This window comes from Phacochoerus africanus, chromosome 8 (genome assembly GCF_016906955.1).
Source record: "Phacochoerus africanus isolate WHEZ1 chromosome 8, ROS_Pafr_v1, whole genome shotgun sequence".
Classification (NCBI taxonomy): domain Eukaryota; kingdom Metazoa; phylum Chordata; class Mammalia; order Artiodactyla; family Suidae; genus Phacochoerus; species Phacochoerus africanus.
In genome coordinates, this window is record NC_062551.1 from 116362179 (window position 1) to 116381932 (window position 19754).

General features: G+C 34.3%; 1 protein-coding gene across 1 annotated transcript in view; it reads right to left on the reverse strand.

The window, feature by feature from the left end:
- CCDC178 (coiled-coil domain containing 178) overlaps nt 1-19754 on the reverse strand; it is a 425098-nt gene that overhangs the window by 42113 nt on the left and 363231 nt on the right. Inside the window, exon 19 of the mRNA XM_047791472.1 lies at nt 1348-1425. Coding sequence (XP_047647428.1) covers nt 1348-1425 — 78 coding nt within the window. The remainder of the gene's footprint in view (nt 1-1347; nt 1426-19754) is intronic.

The window sequence follows — 19754 nt, forward strand, 5'->3', positions numbered from 1 at the left end:
TCAATAAGGAAAGAATGACTACTTCCAGACACTTTATAAATTGCTAAAAGTTTTGGTATTTTCCCCCACCCTGCTCACATATTTAATACAGTTGCTGAATAGTAACTTCAGAACTTATTAAATACTAAATTGAAGATAGACATAAGTAACCTATCTTCATGAGAATTTGAATGTGCTAGAATTAGAGGAGAGGTTTGGTGGTATATCCATCTGAAAAAGCATAAGGACCTAGAAAGTGATTAATAGAGCTTTGGAGAAAATTGTTTATAATCTATCATTTAGAATAAAATTGATTTTTTAAATTTAAATTTTCTAAAATTATCAAATCATAAGATCAGATCCTTAATAAGAATAATGTCAGTAACATCTTTATGTCAGCCATCTTGATATCACGAAGACACTCTGCCAAGTCAAAGTTTTAAACAAAGATATTAAGAAAATATTAATCTAAACAGATTTTTGTAAGCTTATATATACATTGTACATTAACGTTTTGAAACAATAGTGGATTAGTGTGTTTCTTCTTTAAAAAGTTCCTTAAATTATCTCCGAGCATTACAGAACATAAATATCATTGAAAACATGCTTTAGATAAAATTAAATTATTTTTAGAGACATATGGTGCCAAAAATTAACTCCCCAAAGACATAATTTAACTGGCTTTTGCAATTTAGGAACCCTGGAAAAAAAGAAAGGGAACATTTCAAGGAAATGAGAAGTGTCCTTATAATGAATTTCTGCTTATGAGAGTCAGACATAACAACAGTCTTTTTAATTAAAATACAAATACCATATGTATAGTTATCTGAAAATGAACTATAAATTATTTTGCTAGAAAACAAAGACTAGTCGATACTGAAAACACAGAAGCTTCTTAAAATACAAAGTTAATACTTGACAGGACTGATAGTTCATGGATAGCACTCAAAGTTCTTTGTGAATAAGGATTTGTCCATTATTAGACATGTTTTCAAAGCAATTGCTGAAGATCTGACGATATAAGACAGATTTTTAAACAATACTCCATTTATACTTTTTGGAAGAGTATCTTTGTAAAAACTGGATGGTAATTTTAAAAAACACAGAAATTTTCACGTGAAAAATCCAATAGATGCAACCTTCAAACAGCAGCTTAATAGAATCACTGCAGTAAACTACCTCATCAATGCAACATGTAGGATAAATATGAGATGTGGAACATTCCACTTCCTAGAAGTAGAAATCACTTCAAGGTATACTGGGGTGGGAATTGGGAATGAGTATGTGGTACTGGTGATGTGTGACAATTGTTAGCGGTTACAGGATTTCTGAAGGAAGTATCTGTATATGCATGCATTAGCTCATCACAGGTATCTGAAAATTTGAAAGTTCATCTGATGTGACTGCTAGTGAGCTCGGGAATTTCATAGGTGAGAAGCCTGCCGCCTAAAAGTAGAACTAGTATGAAGAATTTTTACTGTGGGGGAAAATTAAAGGATTTCTGATAATCTACTTGTCTTTCTTACCTATAAACACAGTCTAACAAATAGCCCGACTGTAGAAGCAACCCCAAGAAAAAAATCATGTGTATTTGACAAAGAGAAAAGGATTCCTGTATTTCGCAGATTTGCATTTATACCTTAGGCAATCCAATTAAAATCATACATAAAGCTTTGACAAAATATGACATAAGAAATAACAGTATCTTCCTATAGGAACATATTTAGGTGATAGATAGAAACATATTCACTTGCATGACACTATTAAAATAATGATTATAATTTCTGATCCGCTTGTTACAAGGTTCTATACACTGAAAGCATACTGCCTCACTCTACTTCTGATGGATAAATAAAACTGATAAGCAAAGATATGTGCATGCAATTTTAATTCATTGGAGTGATGCGAAGTGCAGCTCACAAGGCAAATAGCATAAGCCCTATCAGTTCTGTTTATTGTAATAACCCAAACAATGGCAATTACAAACTACTCCACAGATTTTTGTCACGGCAGGAATGACAGATCTACAAAATCCAGTTAATACCGATTTTTTTTATAGTACTCAGTTACCAAGCTGCACATGTACAATATACAAATCTCGAAAGTAATGAGATATTTCTTTATTATCAAATCCGTTCCACAGACTGGTGTTAAAGATCACATTGCTCATTTCTGGAAATCTCCTTTGTCAACTGCTTAGGTGTACTTAAGAAAAATAAAACTCACATGCATTCCCAAATCTGGAGCTGGCCTTTAAGGAAATTAATAAGGAACTATTCTATTGCCCTAATTATGTAAATAATAATGCATTTCAAAATTTTGTATTTGGAACCCTGCTAATACGTAAAAACTCTGATGGCATGTGAGAAACCAAACTGATCCATAATAGTACTATTAATTCTCATAGTTAATAGTTAAAGATCAAGTCTATCCCTTCATCTGGGTATGTACATGTATTTCCTTTGTATACATTACAATTATAACACATACTATGACATATAAAAATAGCTAATATATTTCTTACATATGTAATAGTAGTGATAAGCTGAAAAATTTACAGACTTCTCAGTATCATAGATATCTCGTTCTGGGATAAAATTACTGCATTCTGATGGATATTTGATTTTAAAAAGATTTATAAAGATAATAATTTAGTTTTCTTAAACTTAAGTTGCTAAATTTCACACACAATTTCCATGAATGGTTCAAGAAGAAATAAAGTATTATCTTAATTCTTAAACTATTGTTCCCTGTGATTTAAAAAAGTTATTAGGTCAAGAATTGATAAACACTTTTTAAAATTCTATAATAGAAATTACCCTCACAAGAAAAAAACTTAACACTGTTCAAAGGAAAAATAACTCTTTTTAAATTCCATTGAAAATGGAATTACATAAAGGTTAAAAATGAAAGGTTATGCCATCACTGTATTTTAGAGATGAACATATTCTTAAAGTTTCTACTTCCTTGTTTGTCTGTTAGTCATTTGTCCAAGAGTAACTAAAACCCTTGATTTTTTTTGTGTGTGTGTATTTTTGCCTTTTCTAGGGCCGCTCGGCATATGGAGGTCCTCAGGCTAGGGGTCTAATCGACCTACCCCAGAGCCACAGCAACGCGAGATCCGAGCCACGTCTGCGACCTACACTACAGCTCATGGCAACGCCGGATCCTTAACCCACTGAGCAAGGCCAGGGATCGAACCCCGCAACCTCATGGTTCCCAGTCGGATTCCTTAAACACTGCGCCACGACAGGAACTCCATCCCTTGGTTTTTGAAACGTGGCCAACTGAATGCTCCAAGTAGGCTCTTTTGATGTCCAGTTATGAGCTGTGGTTGAACAATTTTCTTTGATGATTATTCACAGTATATCTTCACTGTCTCATAGGACCCACTTGTTTCAATGCAAATGAGTCAAGGGGATACTTTAAAATAGTATTTATCTAAAATTAATTCATGATAAAAAGATTACATAAAAAATGATGAATTATAGGGCTCACTGGTTTATTTTGAATTTTTAAGAAGAAATAGTCTATTTTCTTACCCTAAAGATATCAAGTTCCTTTATTAATATTACCAATATCATTTTTTTCATTTACACACAAGAAAACATAATTGTTTCTGAAATTGTTTTCAACCATTTGTAAATTTCAACTGCAAGTGTAAAGAAAATATACAACGCAATCATGCATGTGGGGGGTGAGTGTGGGGACAGAAAGAAACCAGTTGGCAACTATAAGAAGTCGGGGGCCACAGGAAATCAAATGGCTAAGACTAATATCCAAAATGGGGGTAATTTAACCCTTGCCCAGAGAGGCACATAAAATATCTACCACAGGGTAAAAAACTGTGAATCACTACATCGTATGCCTGTAACTTAGATAATATTGTACATGAACTAAACATCAATAAAATTTTAAATAAATAAATAAAAATAAAAAAGATGTAGAGGTCAGATAAGGATTAACTTCTTTTTTTATGAATGATGTCTAGAATGCAAAAGTCTTATGACCTTATTTTTGTCTTAGCTTCTTTTTACTGACCTAGAATTGCTCTGGGGTTAGGAGAATTTCAACAATCAGAAGAAAATCTTCAAAATAGTGTAAATTGTTATGGATGCCATTTGTTGGCTTAAACCAGAGCATCTAACTGAATCCTAGTAACAACCAATATTATCAAAGACATATGTATAATAATGAAATGATGCCTTTTAAGTATCAGTAACCATTCTCTCAGCAAACATTATTAACTAAATTCCAGGACACTCAAAGAATCTGAAAAGAACAATTGGTGGCAATGATTAATATAAATGGAGTGATAGTGACTTACAGCAAGGAAATGACAGCTATTCTGCCACATTCTGGAAATTCCTAGTGACAGTAGTGAATGGATCACTGGATATTTGAAAGCTCAAGCAGATCTAGGTACCAGCATGCTATGTGACTATGGGTGACAGTGTCATTTGAACCTTAACTGACTCATCAAAGAAACAAGTGTAATAATACTAAACTGAATTGTTAGTAGGATATGTGGCCACTTGGAATTTGAAAACCTATTGTGGCCTCTTCTCTTTCCTTTATTTCCTTCAGACTTTGAACTTCTACCTCTTCCCAAAATGCTCTAAGCAAAGATCATCTGTGGCATCTGATATGACTAAATCCTTATCATTCCTTGAAAGCTTTTCCTTCTTTGATTCTATTCTTGTTTTCCCTGTATTGTCCTATACTTTCTTTTAAGTCTCATTGGCTGGTTACTACCATTAAACATAAGTGATACCTAAGGTTCTGACCTTAATTCTCTATTTCTGTGTAGTCTCTAGGATTGAGCTCATATACTCCCATAATTTGAAGTATAGCCCAAACAATGATGGCTCTCAAACTTTATCTGCAAAACAAACATCTTTAAGCCCGACCAATCCTTGTCATTAACTACTGGACACTCTTCCTAATTTCTTTGAGAGGCTTAACTCAAGGTCAAAGTTCAAAGATGAATTCACTAGGCCCAGAAATCCTCTCATCCTACTTGCTTTCTCTTCCTATTGTCCTGTGATTCAGACATGGATGAGATGCTGTCATCCACTATGTCACTCAAGCCAAAAACCTTGGAGCCAAACTCACTTCCCCCACCCACCTCTCTCACTGTCCATTCACTCACTCAGATCCACCAATTATAGCTTTTAAATGATCTTTGATTAGACCCTTTGCTCCCTTTTCACCATCGATTCCTATCACCGTTATAAAACTTATCATGTGGGCTTCTGAGGATGAAATTACTGAATAATTATGGCCAAAAATGTTAAGATTTCTAATAGTGTCAGGAATTTAATATCTTGAGATCCCTGTGATATAACATCTGAGACTGGAGGAAGGGAGAAGATGTATCAGTGAAGACTGGGACTGTGCACTTTTTGAAAGCATAAAAATATCTTCAAAATTTCAAGGGACTGTGAATACTGGTTTCAGATAGAGGCTCTGACAAATGCACAGTAACGAGGAGGTAAGAATACTTGTCAATAGCAGTGAGACATACCTACAAATAACTGAGGAATTTATTTCTCAAAGTAATATAAAAAGATCTCTGGAAAGTTTATTTACTTCAACATTTTGCTATAGTTTTTACAGATATAGCTTTCTAGTCTATTTATTTATTTATTTGTCTCTTTGTCCTTTTAGGGCCACACCCACAGCATATGGAGGTTCCCAGGCTAGGGGTCTAATAGGAGCTGCAGCTGCCAGCCTACGCCACAGCCACAGCAACGCCAGATCTGAGCTGCGTCTGCTACCTACACCACAGCTCACAGCAACGCTGGATCCTTAACCCAGTGAGGGAGGCCAGGGATTGAACCCGCAACGTCATGGTTCCTAGTCAGATTCGTTTCCACTGTGCCATGACAGGAACTCCTAGTCTATTTATTTTTTATAAATTTAAAATTAATATCATCTGAGTAAATTAGTTTTTACTTTATTTAGACATATATATTTATATTCAGATATTTGCTCTCAACTTATAATTCCACCCTATATTTTTTATCATACTTTATAGCAGAGAAATACTGTATCACTCCCATTATCTCATTTGCATTTCAAACATTTGTAGGCAGAAGGCAGGACAGCTGCCCAAGGCTCCCAACTAGTTTAAGAAAGAGGTGAAACTTGATTTTGCAGTATCTTCCTGTTCTACTCTCACTTAGCAAATTTTATTATTTATAGGTATGTCTCAATTTACTGAGTTTATTATAGTATAATTAAGGGTCTTTCACAAGCAATTTGTAAGAAGCTTTAAGATTGGGTTGTTACTATTAAAGACTTTATATTATTCTCATTTGTGTCAAGCAGAATTACAAAACTCAGAGACATAGATTTATTTTAAAGAGATTTATAAAACTTTACTCTGGTGACTTTGAAAGGTAGCTGACCCAGTTCACCATTGGGCAAAGATTTTATTTATTTAATTATTCATAATTAAACCCCTCCAATGGAGTATCTCTCCTGATATTGTACTGTTTAAAATTTTAGCACCGAAATTTTGATTAAGACATTATCAACTAAGAAGTAACGGTGAGCCAGAAAATAGTTATTAGTATCACTAAGTCACACTGAATTCACACAGCATGCAAGGCAATAGCATCTTAGAGATGGTCTCCCCAGAGGAAAATGATTTGATGATAAAAGTTCAGATAGTTTGGAAAAGATTGAAGGAGAAGAATCCAAAGCACAGGATTAGGCCAAGTGAAGTCAAGTCTGGGGTGTAATAGAAGGTGACCAGAATGGTAAGAAATAGGATAAGGTCATGGACAGTGAAAGTGAGGATGATGTTGCAAAACAGATGAAAGGTGGAAATAAGTCCATAATCAAAACTGAAATTTAGGATATAACACATATACATGATAAAAAGATAGACTTGTTCTCCAGGAAAATCCAGTGAAAAATTCCCTGTGGAAGGGAGTCTTAAATGGAGTCATATTTTATAGAAGTAAATATCTATGAGCTCCCAGTCAATGATCACTAATTATATGCAGTGGAAATAAGGAGATTCAGAGAAACAAACACTACTATATATAGTCTTCAAGGAGTTCAGATACCCCCACACAGAAAACAAAATACTATATATGAAATGTTTAAGGATATAAAAGAAGAAATTACATTCTATCTAAGAGTAAAATGACATTCCAAATTTTTGGGTTAAGATATATATCAGCATGTATGTTTAGGTCCAGGAAAAGTACTGTTTCAGACAACTGTAATGAAAGACATTCTAGATAAACTAAAACTGAGTTTATGTCTTATGTTCCTACCAAAAAGGATGTAATTCAGGGAGGAGGAAAATGACCCCAAAGAGAAGATATAATTGCACAGAGAAATGGCAAACAATAACAAAAAAGTAAATAAATATATAGATAATCAAATAAACATTGTCAGTACAAAATAATAATAATGGTAGTAAAAATTACACTATCCAATTTGAGAATCTAGATGATACACACTAAAATGCTTTATAACAATGGCATATATGACAGCAATATCTTCTCGGATCCACCTCTTAGAGTAATGACAGTAAAAACAAAAATAAACAAATGGGACCTAATTAAACTTTAAAGTTTCTGCACAACAAAGGAAACTCTTTTTTTTTTTTTTTTGTCTTTTTGCCTTTTCTAGGGCCGCTCCCGCAGCATATGGAGATTCTCAGGCTAGGGGTCTAATCGGAGCTGTAGCCACTGGCCTACACCAGAATCATAGCAACACAGGATCCGAGCCGTGTCTGTTACCTACACCAAAGTTCACAGCAACGCCAGATCCTTAACCCACTGAGCAAGGCCAGGGATCGAACCCGCAACCTCATGGTTCCTAGTCGGATTTGTTAACCACTGCGCCACGACAGGAACTCCAAAGGAAACTCTAAACAAAACAAAAAGACAAACCACAGAATGGGAGAAAATATATGCAAGTGAAGCCATTGACAAGGAATTAATCTCCAAAATTTATAAACACCTTCTGCAGCTCAATACCAAAAAAACAAACAACCCCATCAAAAAATGGGCAGAAGATCTAAACAGACAATTCTCCAAAGAAGACATACAGATGGCCAAAAAAAAAAAAAAAAAAAAACACATGAAAAGATGTTCAACATCACTCATTATTAGAGAAATGCAAATCAAAACCACCATGAGGTACCACCTTACACTGGCCAGAATGGCCACATCAAAAAGCCTACAAACAATAAATGCTGGAGAGGGTGTGGAGAAAAGGGAACCCTATTACACTGCTGGTGGGAATGTAAATTGGCGCAACCACTGTGGAAAACAGTATGGCCATTCCTCAAAAAACTAAATATAGAATTACCATTTGATCCAGCAATTCCACTCCTGGGTATCTATCCAGAGAATACTACGACTTGAAAAGATACATGTACTATAATGTTCATTGCAGCACTATTTGCAAGAGTCAAGACATGGAAACAACCTAAATGTCCATCGATAGAGGAGGGGATAAAGAAGATGTGGTACATATACACAATGGAATATTACTCAGCCATAAAAAGGAAACAAATAATGGCATTTGCAGCAATGTGGATGGACCTAGAAATTATCATGCTAAGTGAAGTCAGTCAGACAGTGAGACACCAACATCAAATGCTATCACTTACATGTGGAATATAAATAAAGGACACAGTGAACTTCTTTGCAAAACAGATACTGATTTACAGACTTTGAAAAACTTATGTTTTCCAAATGAGACAGGTTGGAGGATGGGGGGATGCACTTGGGGTTTGGGATGGGAATGCTATAAAATTGGGTTGTGATGATCACTGTACAACTATAAATGTAATAAAATTCATTGAGTAATTAAAACATAAACAAAACCAAAAAGAAAACAATGGTATATATGTCTGGAGGTCAGTAATATGAATAAAATGATCTAACTCAAATTGTAGGGTACTTAAAATATGCACTGTACTAAATAAAACATGATACATATTTTTTTAAACTTTTTTTTTTTGTCTTTTTGCTATTTCTTGGGCCACTCCCGCGGCATATGGAGGTTCCCAGGCTAGGGGTCTAATCGGAGCCGTAGACACCAACCTACGCCAGAGCCACAGCAACGCAGGATCTGAGCCACATCTGCAACCTACACCACAGCTCACAGCAACGCCAGATCGTTAACCCACTGAGCAAGGGCTGGGACCGAACCTGCACCTCATTGTTCCTAGTCAGATTCGTTAACCACTGCACCACGAGGGGAACTCCTGATACATATTTTGTTAAGTATACATGGGAAACTTTTAAGTATAATAATAAAAATAAAATTTGAAATAAAATGTTGGAAACAGTGTTTGACTTACAAACTAAGGGAGAAAAAATTAATTTAATAAAAACAAGAAAAGAATCCTCAATTAAAAAGGCAAATAGTAATAAACAGGAAGTAGTAGAAAAAGCAGGACAATTAGAAAACAAAAAAGTAACAGAAAGAGGTACATAACTGGTTATAATAACCATATATAGACTACTTTTATCACTTAAGACAGACCAGATTTAAAACACTGTGCTTAAGGAGTTCCCTGGTGGCCCAGCATATTAAAAGACCTGGTGTTGTTTTGCAACAGCTTGGTTGCTTCTGTAGGATGGGTTCGACCCCTGGCCCCAGAACTTCCACATGTCACAGGTGTAGCAAAAACCAATAAACAAACAAACAACACAAATGAAAAACTACACTGTGCCCACATATACTTTATAAGAAACCCACGAAAATCTAAAGACAAAAATTCAAAACTAAATAACTAAAAGTAATATCTAGGCAGATACTAACTTAATGAAATCTTGGGTATATTAGGCAAAAGAGACTTTAAGAAAAATAGCAGTCTTAGATATAGGGATTAACAGTATATATACATAAAGGAAAATAGTTCAATTAACTAGAAGCATATATTAACTAAACACTTGCTTGGAGCTAATGCACCAAGAACAAAAATCAACAAATGTATCAATATATAGGAGATTTTGACATAGCCATCTGTTTTGGAAAATCAAAAATTAAAATAATGATGATTGGAGTTCCTGCAATGGGTCAGCCGTAGCAAACCCAACTAGTATTCCTGGCCTCCTCAGTGGGTTAAGGATCCAGTGTTGCCGTGAGCTGTGGTGTAGGTCACAGAGGTGGCTTGGATCCCACTGTGGTGTAGACCTTCGCTCTGATTTGACCCCCAGCCTGGGAACTTCCATATGCCATGGGTGCAGCCCTAAAAAAGACAAAAAAAAAAAAAAGATGATTAACAGGCTTAAATCTATTTTTAAGACATATATATATGCATGCCTCCAATTACAAATTATCCAGTCTTCTTTATATGTAAAACGGTAAAACTCGAAACTTGTATAAATTGAAACATAAAACATAAAATTGTACTGGATTTAAAATTTTTTTTATTTTTATTTTTTATTGTTATTTCCCCCAACACACTTTTTTTTTTCCTCACTGTACAGCGTGGGAACCCAGTTACACATACATGTATACATAATTTTTTCTCCTATTGTCGTGCTCCATTGTAGGTATCTAGACATAGTACCCAGTGCTACACAGCAGGATCTCATTGTTAATCCATTCCAAAAGCAATAGTTTGCATTTGTTAACCCCAAGCTCCCTATCCCTCCCACTCCCCACCCCCTCCACCCGGGCAACCACAAGTCTATTTTCCAAGTCCATGATTTTCTTTTCTGTGGAAAGGGTCACTTGAAAATAAACTCAAAACAGATTAAAGACTTAAACATAAGACAAGACACCATCAAACTCCTGGAAGAGAACATAGGCAAAACATTCTCTCACATCAACCTTATGAATATTTTTTTCAGGTCAGTCTCCCAAAGTAACAGAAATAAAAGCAAAAATAAACCAGTGGGACCTAATAAAACTGACAAGCTTTTACACAGCAAAGGAAACCAAAAAGAAAACAAAAAGACAATTTACAGAATGGGAGAAAATAGTTTCAAATGATGCAACTGACAAGGGCTTAATCTCTAGAATATACAAGCAATTTATACAACTCAACAGCAAAAAAGCCAACAACCCAATGGAAAAATGGGCAAAAGACCTGAGTAGACATTCTCCAAAGAAGATATACAGATGGCCAACAAGCACATGAAAAAATGCTCAATATCCCTGATTGTTAGAGAAATGCAAATCAAAACTACCACAAGATACCACCTTACACCAATCAGAATGGCCATCATTAAGAAGTCCACAAACAGCAAGTGCTGGAGAGGGTGTGGAGAAAAGGGAACCCTCCTACATTGTTTGTGGGAATGTAAGCTGGTACAACCACTATGGAAAACAGTATGGAGGTACCTTAGAAATCTATACATAGAACTACCCTATGACCCAGCATTCCCACTCTTGGGCATATATCCGGACAAAACTCTCCTTAAAAAAGACACATGCACCCGCATGTTCATTGCAACTCTATTCACAATAGCCAAGACATGAAAACAACCTAAATGTCCATCAACAGACGATTGGATTAGGAAGATGTGGTATAAATACACAACGGAATACTACTCAGCCATAAAAAAGAATGACATAATGCCATTTGCAGGAACATGGATGGAACTAGAGACTCTCACACTGAGTGAAGTAAGTCAAAAAGAGAAAGACAAATACCATATAATGTCACTCACATCTGGTATCTAATATACAGTGCGAATGAACCTTTCCACAGAAAAGAAAATCATGGAATTTTTTTTTTTTTTTTGCTTTTTAGGGCCTCACCTGTGGCATATGGAGGTTCCCAGGCTAGGGGTCTAATAGGAGCTACAGCTGGTGGCCTACAACACAGCTCATGGCAACTCCAGATCCTTAACCCACTAAGCGAGGCCAGGGATCAAACCCACAACCTCATGGCTCCTACTCAGATTTGTTTCTGGTGCACTATGACAGAAACTCCAAAATTTTATTAGATTATAAAGCAAGTCTTATCATTTAAAGAACTAGGATGGTATAAGCCATGTTCTTAAGATAAAAGCAATTAAATTAGAAATCAAAAAACAGGACAAATAAATTAAAATTTTAATATGGTTTTAGAAATTTATAAGTAGAGTTCTAAATAAAAATAATAAAAATAAATAAAACTCTACTTAAAATTTATAAGTAGAGTTCCAAATTTTAATATGGTTTTAGAAATTTATAAATAGAGTTCCATAGATTTTAAAATACTTAATACTAAATGATAAATAAATACTAAAAATATAGGATGCAACCAAATGATACATATAGGGACATTTATAGCCTTCTATGTTTATGTTAGAATCATCATGTAGCACATATTAATCTACACAATTGTATTTGTCCATTATTCCTCAGTAATGTTGGAAAATAAAAAAAACCATAATAAGATAAAAGGCAGAAATTGAGACTCTCATACAAGAAGAATGGAATGTGTATCTCCAAAAATGTAGGGAAATAATTTAATGGAATGGAAATTAAATACATGACAAAGAAATCACAGAGGTAGTTGTTAGAAAAGACCAATACAATATACAAACTTCTACCAGGATCAACAAAGTGAAACAAAAAGTAAAAATTAATAATATTTGAACAAAAAAGAGAAACAAAATTTATAGGAACAAGTGAGAGGAAAAATATTGAAATAATACTATGAGTAACTTTATGCAATCAATTTAAAATGAAATGTACAAAAGATTAATAAACTGACTCAAGATAAAGCAGAATTCCACATAGTCTTATAATTATTACATAAATTAAATCCATAGTTCAAAATTGCCCTCATTCAGAAAACACTGAGTTCTAGAAAGTTTTACAGTAGAGTTTTTCCAATTTTAAGGATACAGTTTATTCTAATCTTATGCAAACTTTCAGAAAATTGAAAATTGAGAGAATATTTCCCAAAATCATTTCATAAGCAAACATAACATGAAAACTAATATCAGATAAGTACAGTTAGAAAAAAACAAGAAAAGTAGAAATCAATTCTATTTATAAAGGCATGTGCAAAATTTTTAGTAAATAATTGTAAAATGAACATGACGACGTACAAAATCATAATCATGACCAGATTTGATTTATCCTAGGGATGCAAAACAATAGAAAATCTAAACATGCATTTTACCCATTACCTTAAATGAAGGAGAGAAACCATATGATCATCTTATTAGATAGAGAAAACCCATTTCAAAAAAAATCAGGATGCATTTGCAACAGCAACAATAAGTATTGACAAACTTTTTGGAATGAATTAAGTAATAAATATTTCATCTTTGTGGGCCAAACCATCTGTTACAACTACTATACTCCACTAATTTAGCACAAAGCAGGCATCGACAATATATAAAACAAATGAATGTGGCTACATTACAGTAAAACTTTATCTATGGAATTTCAATGTTGTATAAATTTTACATTTCAAGAAATATTATTCTTCTTTTGATTTTTCTCCAACTATTTAATAATAGTAAAACCATTCTCAGCAGAAGAGCAGTACCAATGAGCTGCAGTTTGTTGACCCTGTTATACCACATCATGTTGGAAAGCCCAAACAATGTAACAAGAAAGGAGAAAAATACACATATAGGAAATAAACACATATATATTAAAAGAAAGAAACTGGCATAGATTACCTTTGTAGATAAGAGAATTTACTAAGTAATAAGAAATAAACTTTTGCTGTGTATAAGGTCAATATTTAGAAATTATTTACTGTTTTATTCACTGGAAACAAACTATTAGAAGTTATAATTTTTAAAAATTTACAAAAGCTTCAATTATGAAGTAAATTGAAACAAATATTGAGATGTCTTGGCTAATTTTTGTTGTTTTCTCTTCAAAATTAATTTTATAATCCACTTCTTTTCTTTCCTCAGTTCCTCAAATTTCCATGTTGATAAAAATTGCCTTATAGCTGTAAATTAATTTGCCAGAATTGACAACTGTTATGACATTGCTTCTTATACTTTAAAGTTTTCTAATTTACTCTATATAAATCCTACTTAACTTTTAACAATAATTGTTACTAGAATTACAAAAAGTTTGACATTGCAAATCAATGAGGAATGTACAAACTACTAATTTTTACAGTTGATTCTGAATGTGAAATAAAACGGTCCAATCTTCATTCTCTATATAAAAGTAAATTTTATCTGATTGTGAATTTAAATATGAAAGGCATATTTTGAAAATTTTAGAAGAAATTATGAGAAAATATATTTTTACACATAAAGGAAAGGATTTTCTACTTCATCAGAAAGTCTTTCATCAAAAAGCACCATAAAAATAAAAAAGAAAAACCACAACGGGGAGAAGATATTTGCTGGATATATAACCAACAAAATATTAGCTAAGATATATCTATATATCCTAAATGTACAATACCAATATAAAAAGAAATGGTAAGTAATAAAACCCAGTGATAAGATGGGCAAAAGACATATCTTCTCATAAGAAAACATAAGTAATTAGGAAAAGAGACATAAATAAAGCAATAAGATACTATCTTACACCCATTAGATAATGGGTAATTATTTGTTTTAAAAGATAATTATTAATTATATTATTATTATTTGTGAGCATTTCCTATGTGCCAGGTACCATGCCAAACACTTTACTCACAATATTTTATTTATTATTATATAAAATAAGTACTGTTCTTACTTTACAATCTAAAAAAAAGAATTTTTAGTAATATGAATAAATAACTTGATATGTAATGATAAACCCTGGATTCAAATCCATGTCTGTCTGTCTCATATCCCATACTTTTGACCATTAAACTTGCTAATATCTAATGAATACATTAAACAGTTGACTTAGATACCTCCTGTGTGCCTATAAATTTTCAGAGCATCAGATACACAGAGATGAAAAAGAGTCCAGGATAACCATGCCTAATAGAACTGGAGTGTGGCTTTGTGTATGCTTGAGGATTTTTTTCGAAATTGTTAATAAGCAAATTTTAATGTTGACACTCTTTATTTTCTTTGTTAAATGCTATCCCTTTTCCTCCAAGTCTTCCACTGCACTTGCATTAGCCCGTTGTGTTTTTATGCTGTGCCCTGGCTGCTTCCCTATTTAGTTTTTCAAAGTCTATGTAGGGAAGTCTTCTGATCTCCTTTCTACACTTCCGACAAAAATTTTCTATATTTGACCTTTTCTCCCCTGAATGTCCATCTTGAGACATATTCCTACATGAACTAAGTAGTCCAATTAACCAGTTTTTATTTCATACATAAATGCTCCTAAATTGACTTGTGTTAATTATTCCATGCATTTAATAAGCACCTCTGCACACTGCTTTACCCAGGGAGTAAATCAAATGATAGGAGCTTTAGATATTTTATTCAGTTTGTGGTAAACAGCATAGAAAAAATGGGAATTTTGAGGCTTCTCAAATGGTACCTAAAATGTGGCTACTATGCTGTAAGTTCAATATGTAGGCACTGAGTCACAGCTTGGAATAAATGAAGGTGTAATAGTTGAACCAATTTTATTATATTTTCTGTCATGTTAGTATAAATACTCTCAAATTAAACAATTGTTTTTTTTTTCTTTCACTTTGAGTAAATGAGATTTGTGGCAGTCTAGTCATTCCTTTGTTCTTTTGACAGCTTGTTCTGCTCATTACATGATATGTGGGATTATCAAATCAATAACATTTCGTTGTTTCTGAAATACATTATAAAATGGGATAAATTTCTTGAATATCTCTGAATACAAGCTTCAAATCAAACTTAAAATCAGAAGCTTAAATTTAAAACATAGAAGCTGACACACAAAACTTTTCATGGCATCTCTAAATCCTAGCCTCATGGACCTTTGAAGTTGCTTTAGAAGTAGATGGGAGAGGAAGGTATATGAATATTGTGAAAAAATGAGACTTCTGAAAAACAGGAAAGATAAAATTATTTATAAGATGAGAGTTCCCTTTGTGGCTTAGAGGAAATGAACCTGACTAGTATCCAAGAGGATGCAGGTTTGATCCCTGGCCTCGCTCAGTGGGTTAAGGATCTGGCATTGTTGTGAGCTGTGGTGTAGAGTGCAGACACAGCTTGGAATCCTGCATTGCTGTGGCTGTGGTATAGGCCAATGGCTGTAGCTCCAACTTGACCACTAGTTTGGAAACATCCATATGCCACACTCGTGGCCCTAAAAAAATAATAATAATAATAATAATAATAATAATTTAGAAGATGGGAAGGACCAAACAATGGCAACTGTTTGTCTGCTTTATCTGCTGGACCATTAGGTCCTTGAGGGCAGGGTTCATGTGCTATTCATCTTTGTATTCCCTCTACCTCATTTAGGGCCAGATGCATGAAAATTCCTCAGCAAATATTTTGAATGACTTAATTACTAAATATAAGACCTCTAGTGAGTGTCAAGAAAACTGGGTTCTTTTCAGTTCAATTACAACAAATTGTACCTTGTAAAATTTTATTAGCTATTATGCCTGTTGAACCAACACTACAGGTTAACACTCTGCAAAACAGGCCTGTATTACAACAGAGATTACTACTCAATAAGAGTAGTAATCCTGAGGCATCCACCTGCCATATGCAGAAAGAAGATACTTCCTCCTCATGTTCCTGTAGAAATCTAATATTATCTCTAATAAAGCATGTGTCACACTGCATTATAAATCTTTTTTAATATGCACATTTTTTCAGGAGATCTTGAGCATGTTGAGCAGAAGATAGGTTTGCTTTGTGCCCAATTGTAGCACCACACTGCTTAGCACCATAGTAGTAATTCAACATCTGTTGCATGAGGGTAAGAAAAAACAAACTGTAAAAGGGTAAATCGCTTCCTCCCTTTCCCAAGATGTCCACATTCTAATCTTTGGATTTGGTGACTACATTACCTTATATGGCAAATGGGACTTCATGGACATAATTAAGTTAAAGATGTTGAGACAGGGAGATATTCCTGGTTTATCCAAGTGAGCCCATTGTCATAAGAACCCCTTATAAGAGAGAGACAGGAGAATCAAAGACAGAGGACGTTATATGAAGATAGAAACAGTCAGTGAAGATGTGATGACACTATGCTGATATCAGTATGAGGAAGGAGTCATGAGCTAATGAATTCAAGCTGCCTATAGAAGCTGGAAGTGGAAAGGCAACATTCTTAGAGCCTTCAGAAGGAACTAGCCCTACTTACACTTTAGCTTAACTCAGTGAGACTGATTTTCAACTTCTGACTTCCAGAACCATACAATACATTTGTGTTGTTTTCATTACTAAGCCTCCATTATTTCTAGTCCCAGGAAATGTGCAGAGTTCAAATTAAGCACTTTGAGTGGCAGGTATGGAGCAAGTAGTTAGACAATAAAATTTCTCACCTAATTTCAAAGTGGCACAGTCTTCTCTTCCTCCTAAATAAATATTTACTGACCACCTGTTACCTGCAAAAACTATATTAGGAGACATGGGACATAAAACGTTGTATGAGACATGATGCATGTGTGTTTCAAACAGTAGAAATCTGAAAAGGCCAGGCATGTGAACAAAAAACATGCCCAGCAACATAAAAGTAGTATTTGTTAAATATCAAGTGAATAGTACAGAAGGTGTTAGAGGAGTTCAAAGAGGATTGAATTGAAATCATTTTAGTTGCCTAGGTCCAGGATAGCTTTCTAGAGGAAGCAGATCTCAAGAAGGCCTCTGAAGAAAGGCAAGGAATAATCTGCATTGGAAGTCAAGAACAAAAACTGGTCATTCTATATTATAAAACTAGAGGAAAACAGAGGCAGAACACTCTTAGACATAAACAGCAGCAATATTTTTTGGATCTGTGTCCTAGAATAATGGAAAAAAAAGCAAAAATAAGCAAATGGGACCTAATTAAACCTAAAAGGTTTTGCACAGCAAAGGAAATCATAAACAAAGTGAAAAGACAACCTACCGGCTGGGCATTTCCGGCAAATGTTTCCAAACAACGCGAGCGACAAGGGATTCATTTCTAAAATATACAAACAGCTTACACAGCTCAATATCAAAAAAACCAACAGCCCAATTTAAAAAAAAATAGCCAGAAGATCTAAATAGACACTTCTCCAAGAAGACATACAGATGGCCAAGAGGCACATGAAAAGATGTTCAACATTGCTAATTATTAGAAAAATGCAAATCAAACTCCAGTGAGATATCACCCTATACCATTCAGAATGGCCATTATCAAATAGTTTATAAATAATAAATGCTGGAGAGGGTGTGGAGAAAAGGAAACCATCCTACACTGTTGGTGGAAATGTAAATGGTGCAGCCACTATGGAAAACAATATGGCACTTCTTTAAAAACCTAAAAATAAAGTTACCATGTGATCCAGAAATTCCACTCCTGGGCATATGCCTGCTAAAAATGAAAACCATAATTTGAAAAGATACATGCATTGCAATGTTCATAGCAGCACTATTTACAATAGCAAAGATATGGAAGCAACGTGAGTGTCCGTCGATAGATGAAAGGATAAAGAAGATGTGGTGTGGGTATATGTACACACACACACACACACACACACACGTAATAGAATATTACTCAACTATAAAAAGAGTGAAATAACACCATTTTCAGTAACACAGATGAACCTGAAAGACAAATATCATTCATATGATATCACTAATATGTGGAATCTAAAAAAATGATACAAGTGAATTTATTTACAAAACAGAAACGGACTCATAGACTTCAAAAACAAATTTATGGATACCAAAGGAGAAAGGTGGAAAGGGAAAAATTAGGAATTTGGGATTAACGGATACACACTATTGTATATAAAATAAACAACAAGGCCCTACTATAAAGCACAGAGAATTATATTCAATATCTGGTAATAATCTATAATGCAAAAGAATCTGAAAAAAGGATATAATGGAATCACTTTCCTGTACACCTGAAACATTGTAAATCAACTATACTTAAATTTTTTTGTTAAAAAGTCATTCTAATAAGAGGGAGACACATGAGAGAGCAAAGAGAGCTGTTGTACAGGAGTAAGTTAGGTCTATTAAGGCTTTTGGGAGCAAAATGGCCTGACTAGAGCAAAATAAAGGAGAAAATTGGGGGATAAACAGGTTAGGGGAGGAAGGGGGGTGAGAAAGTGGAGCATACTAAATACCACGTGCAAGGGTTATAATTTCATCCTATAGTAACAGTACTTGTTTCTTTGACGAAGGAGATTGATCGATTGATTGATCGATTGATCGATGTATCTATAAAACGATGCAGTTTTTCTTTCTCAAATTTGTTCAGTTTTGCTTGGTTTCTTTTTTCTTTTTCTTTTTTTTTTCTTTTTAGGGCCACATCTGTGGCATATGGAGGTTCTCAGCCTAGGGGTCTAATCGGAGCTACAGCTGCCGGCCTATGCCACAGCCACAGCCACGCCAGATCCGAGCCTCGTTTGCAACCTACACCACAGCTCACGGCAATGCTGGACCCTTAATTCACCAAGTGAGGCCAGGGATCGAACCTGCAACCTCTTGGTTCCTAGTCAGATTCGTTTCCGCTGCACCAGGATGGGAACTCCCAAGTTTTGCTTAGTTTCTTACACCAAAAATTTTAAGAATGAGGGACCCATTCTGCAGATTTTCCTCATGTGGAAAAACAATTTTAACCCTTTGCTGAACTCCTTCTCCAGGCACACAGTGTATGAATTTGGACCTATAACACTGAACCCAAATTCCACTTTGCCTCTGAACTGTTCATTTCCGTTAATACCACATCTACACTTTTATGAAATGAAATCCAAAGGGAATATAGACATTGACACCCAATAGTTTGTTTAT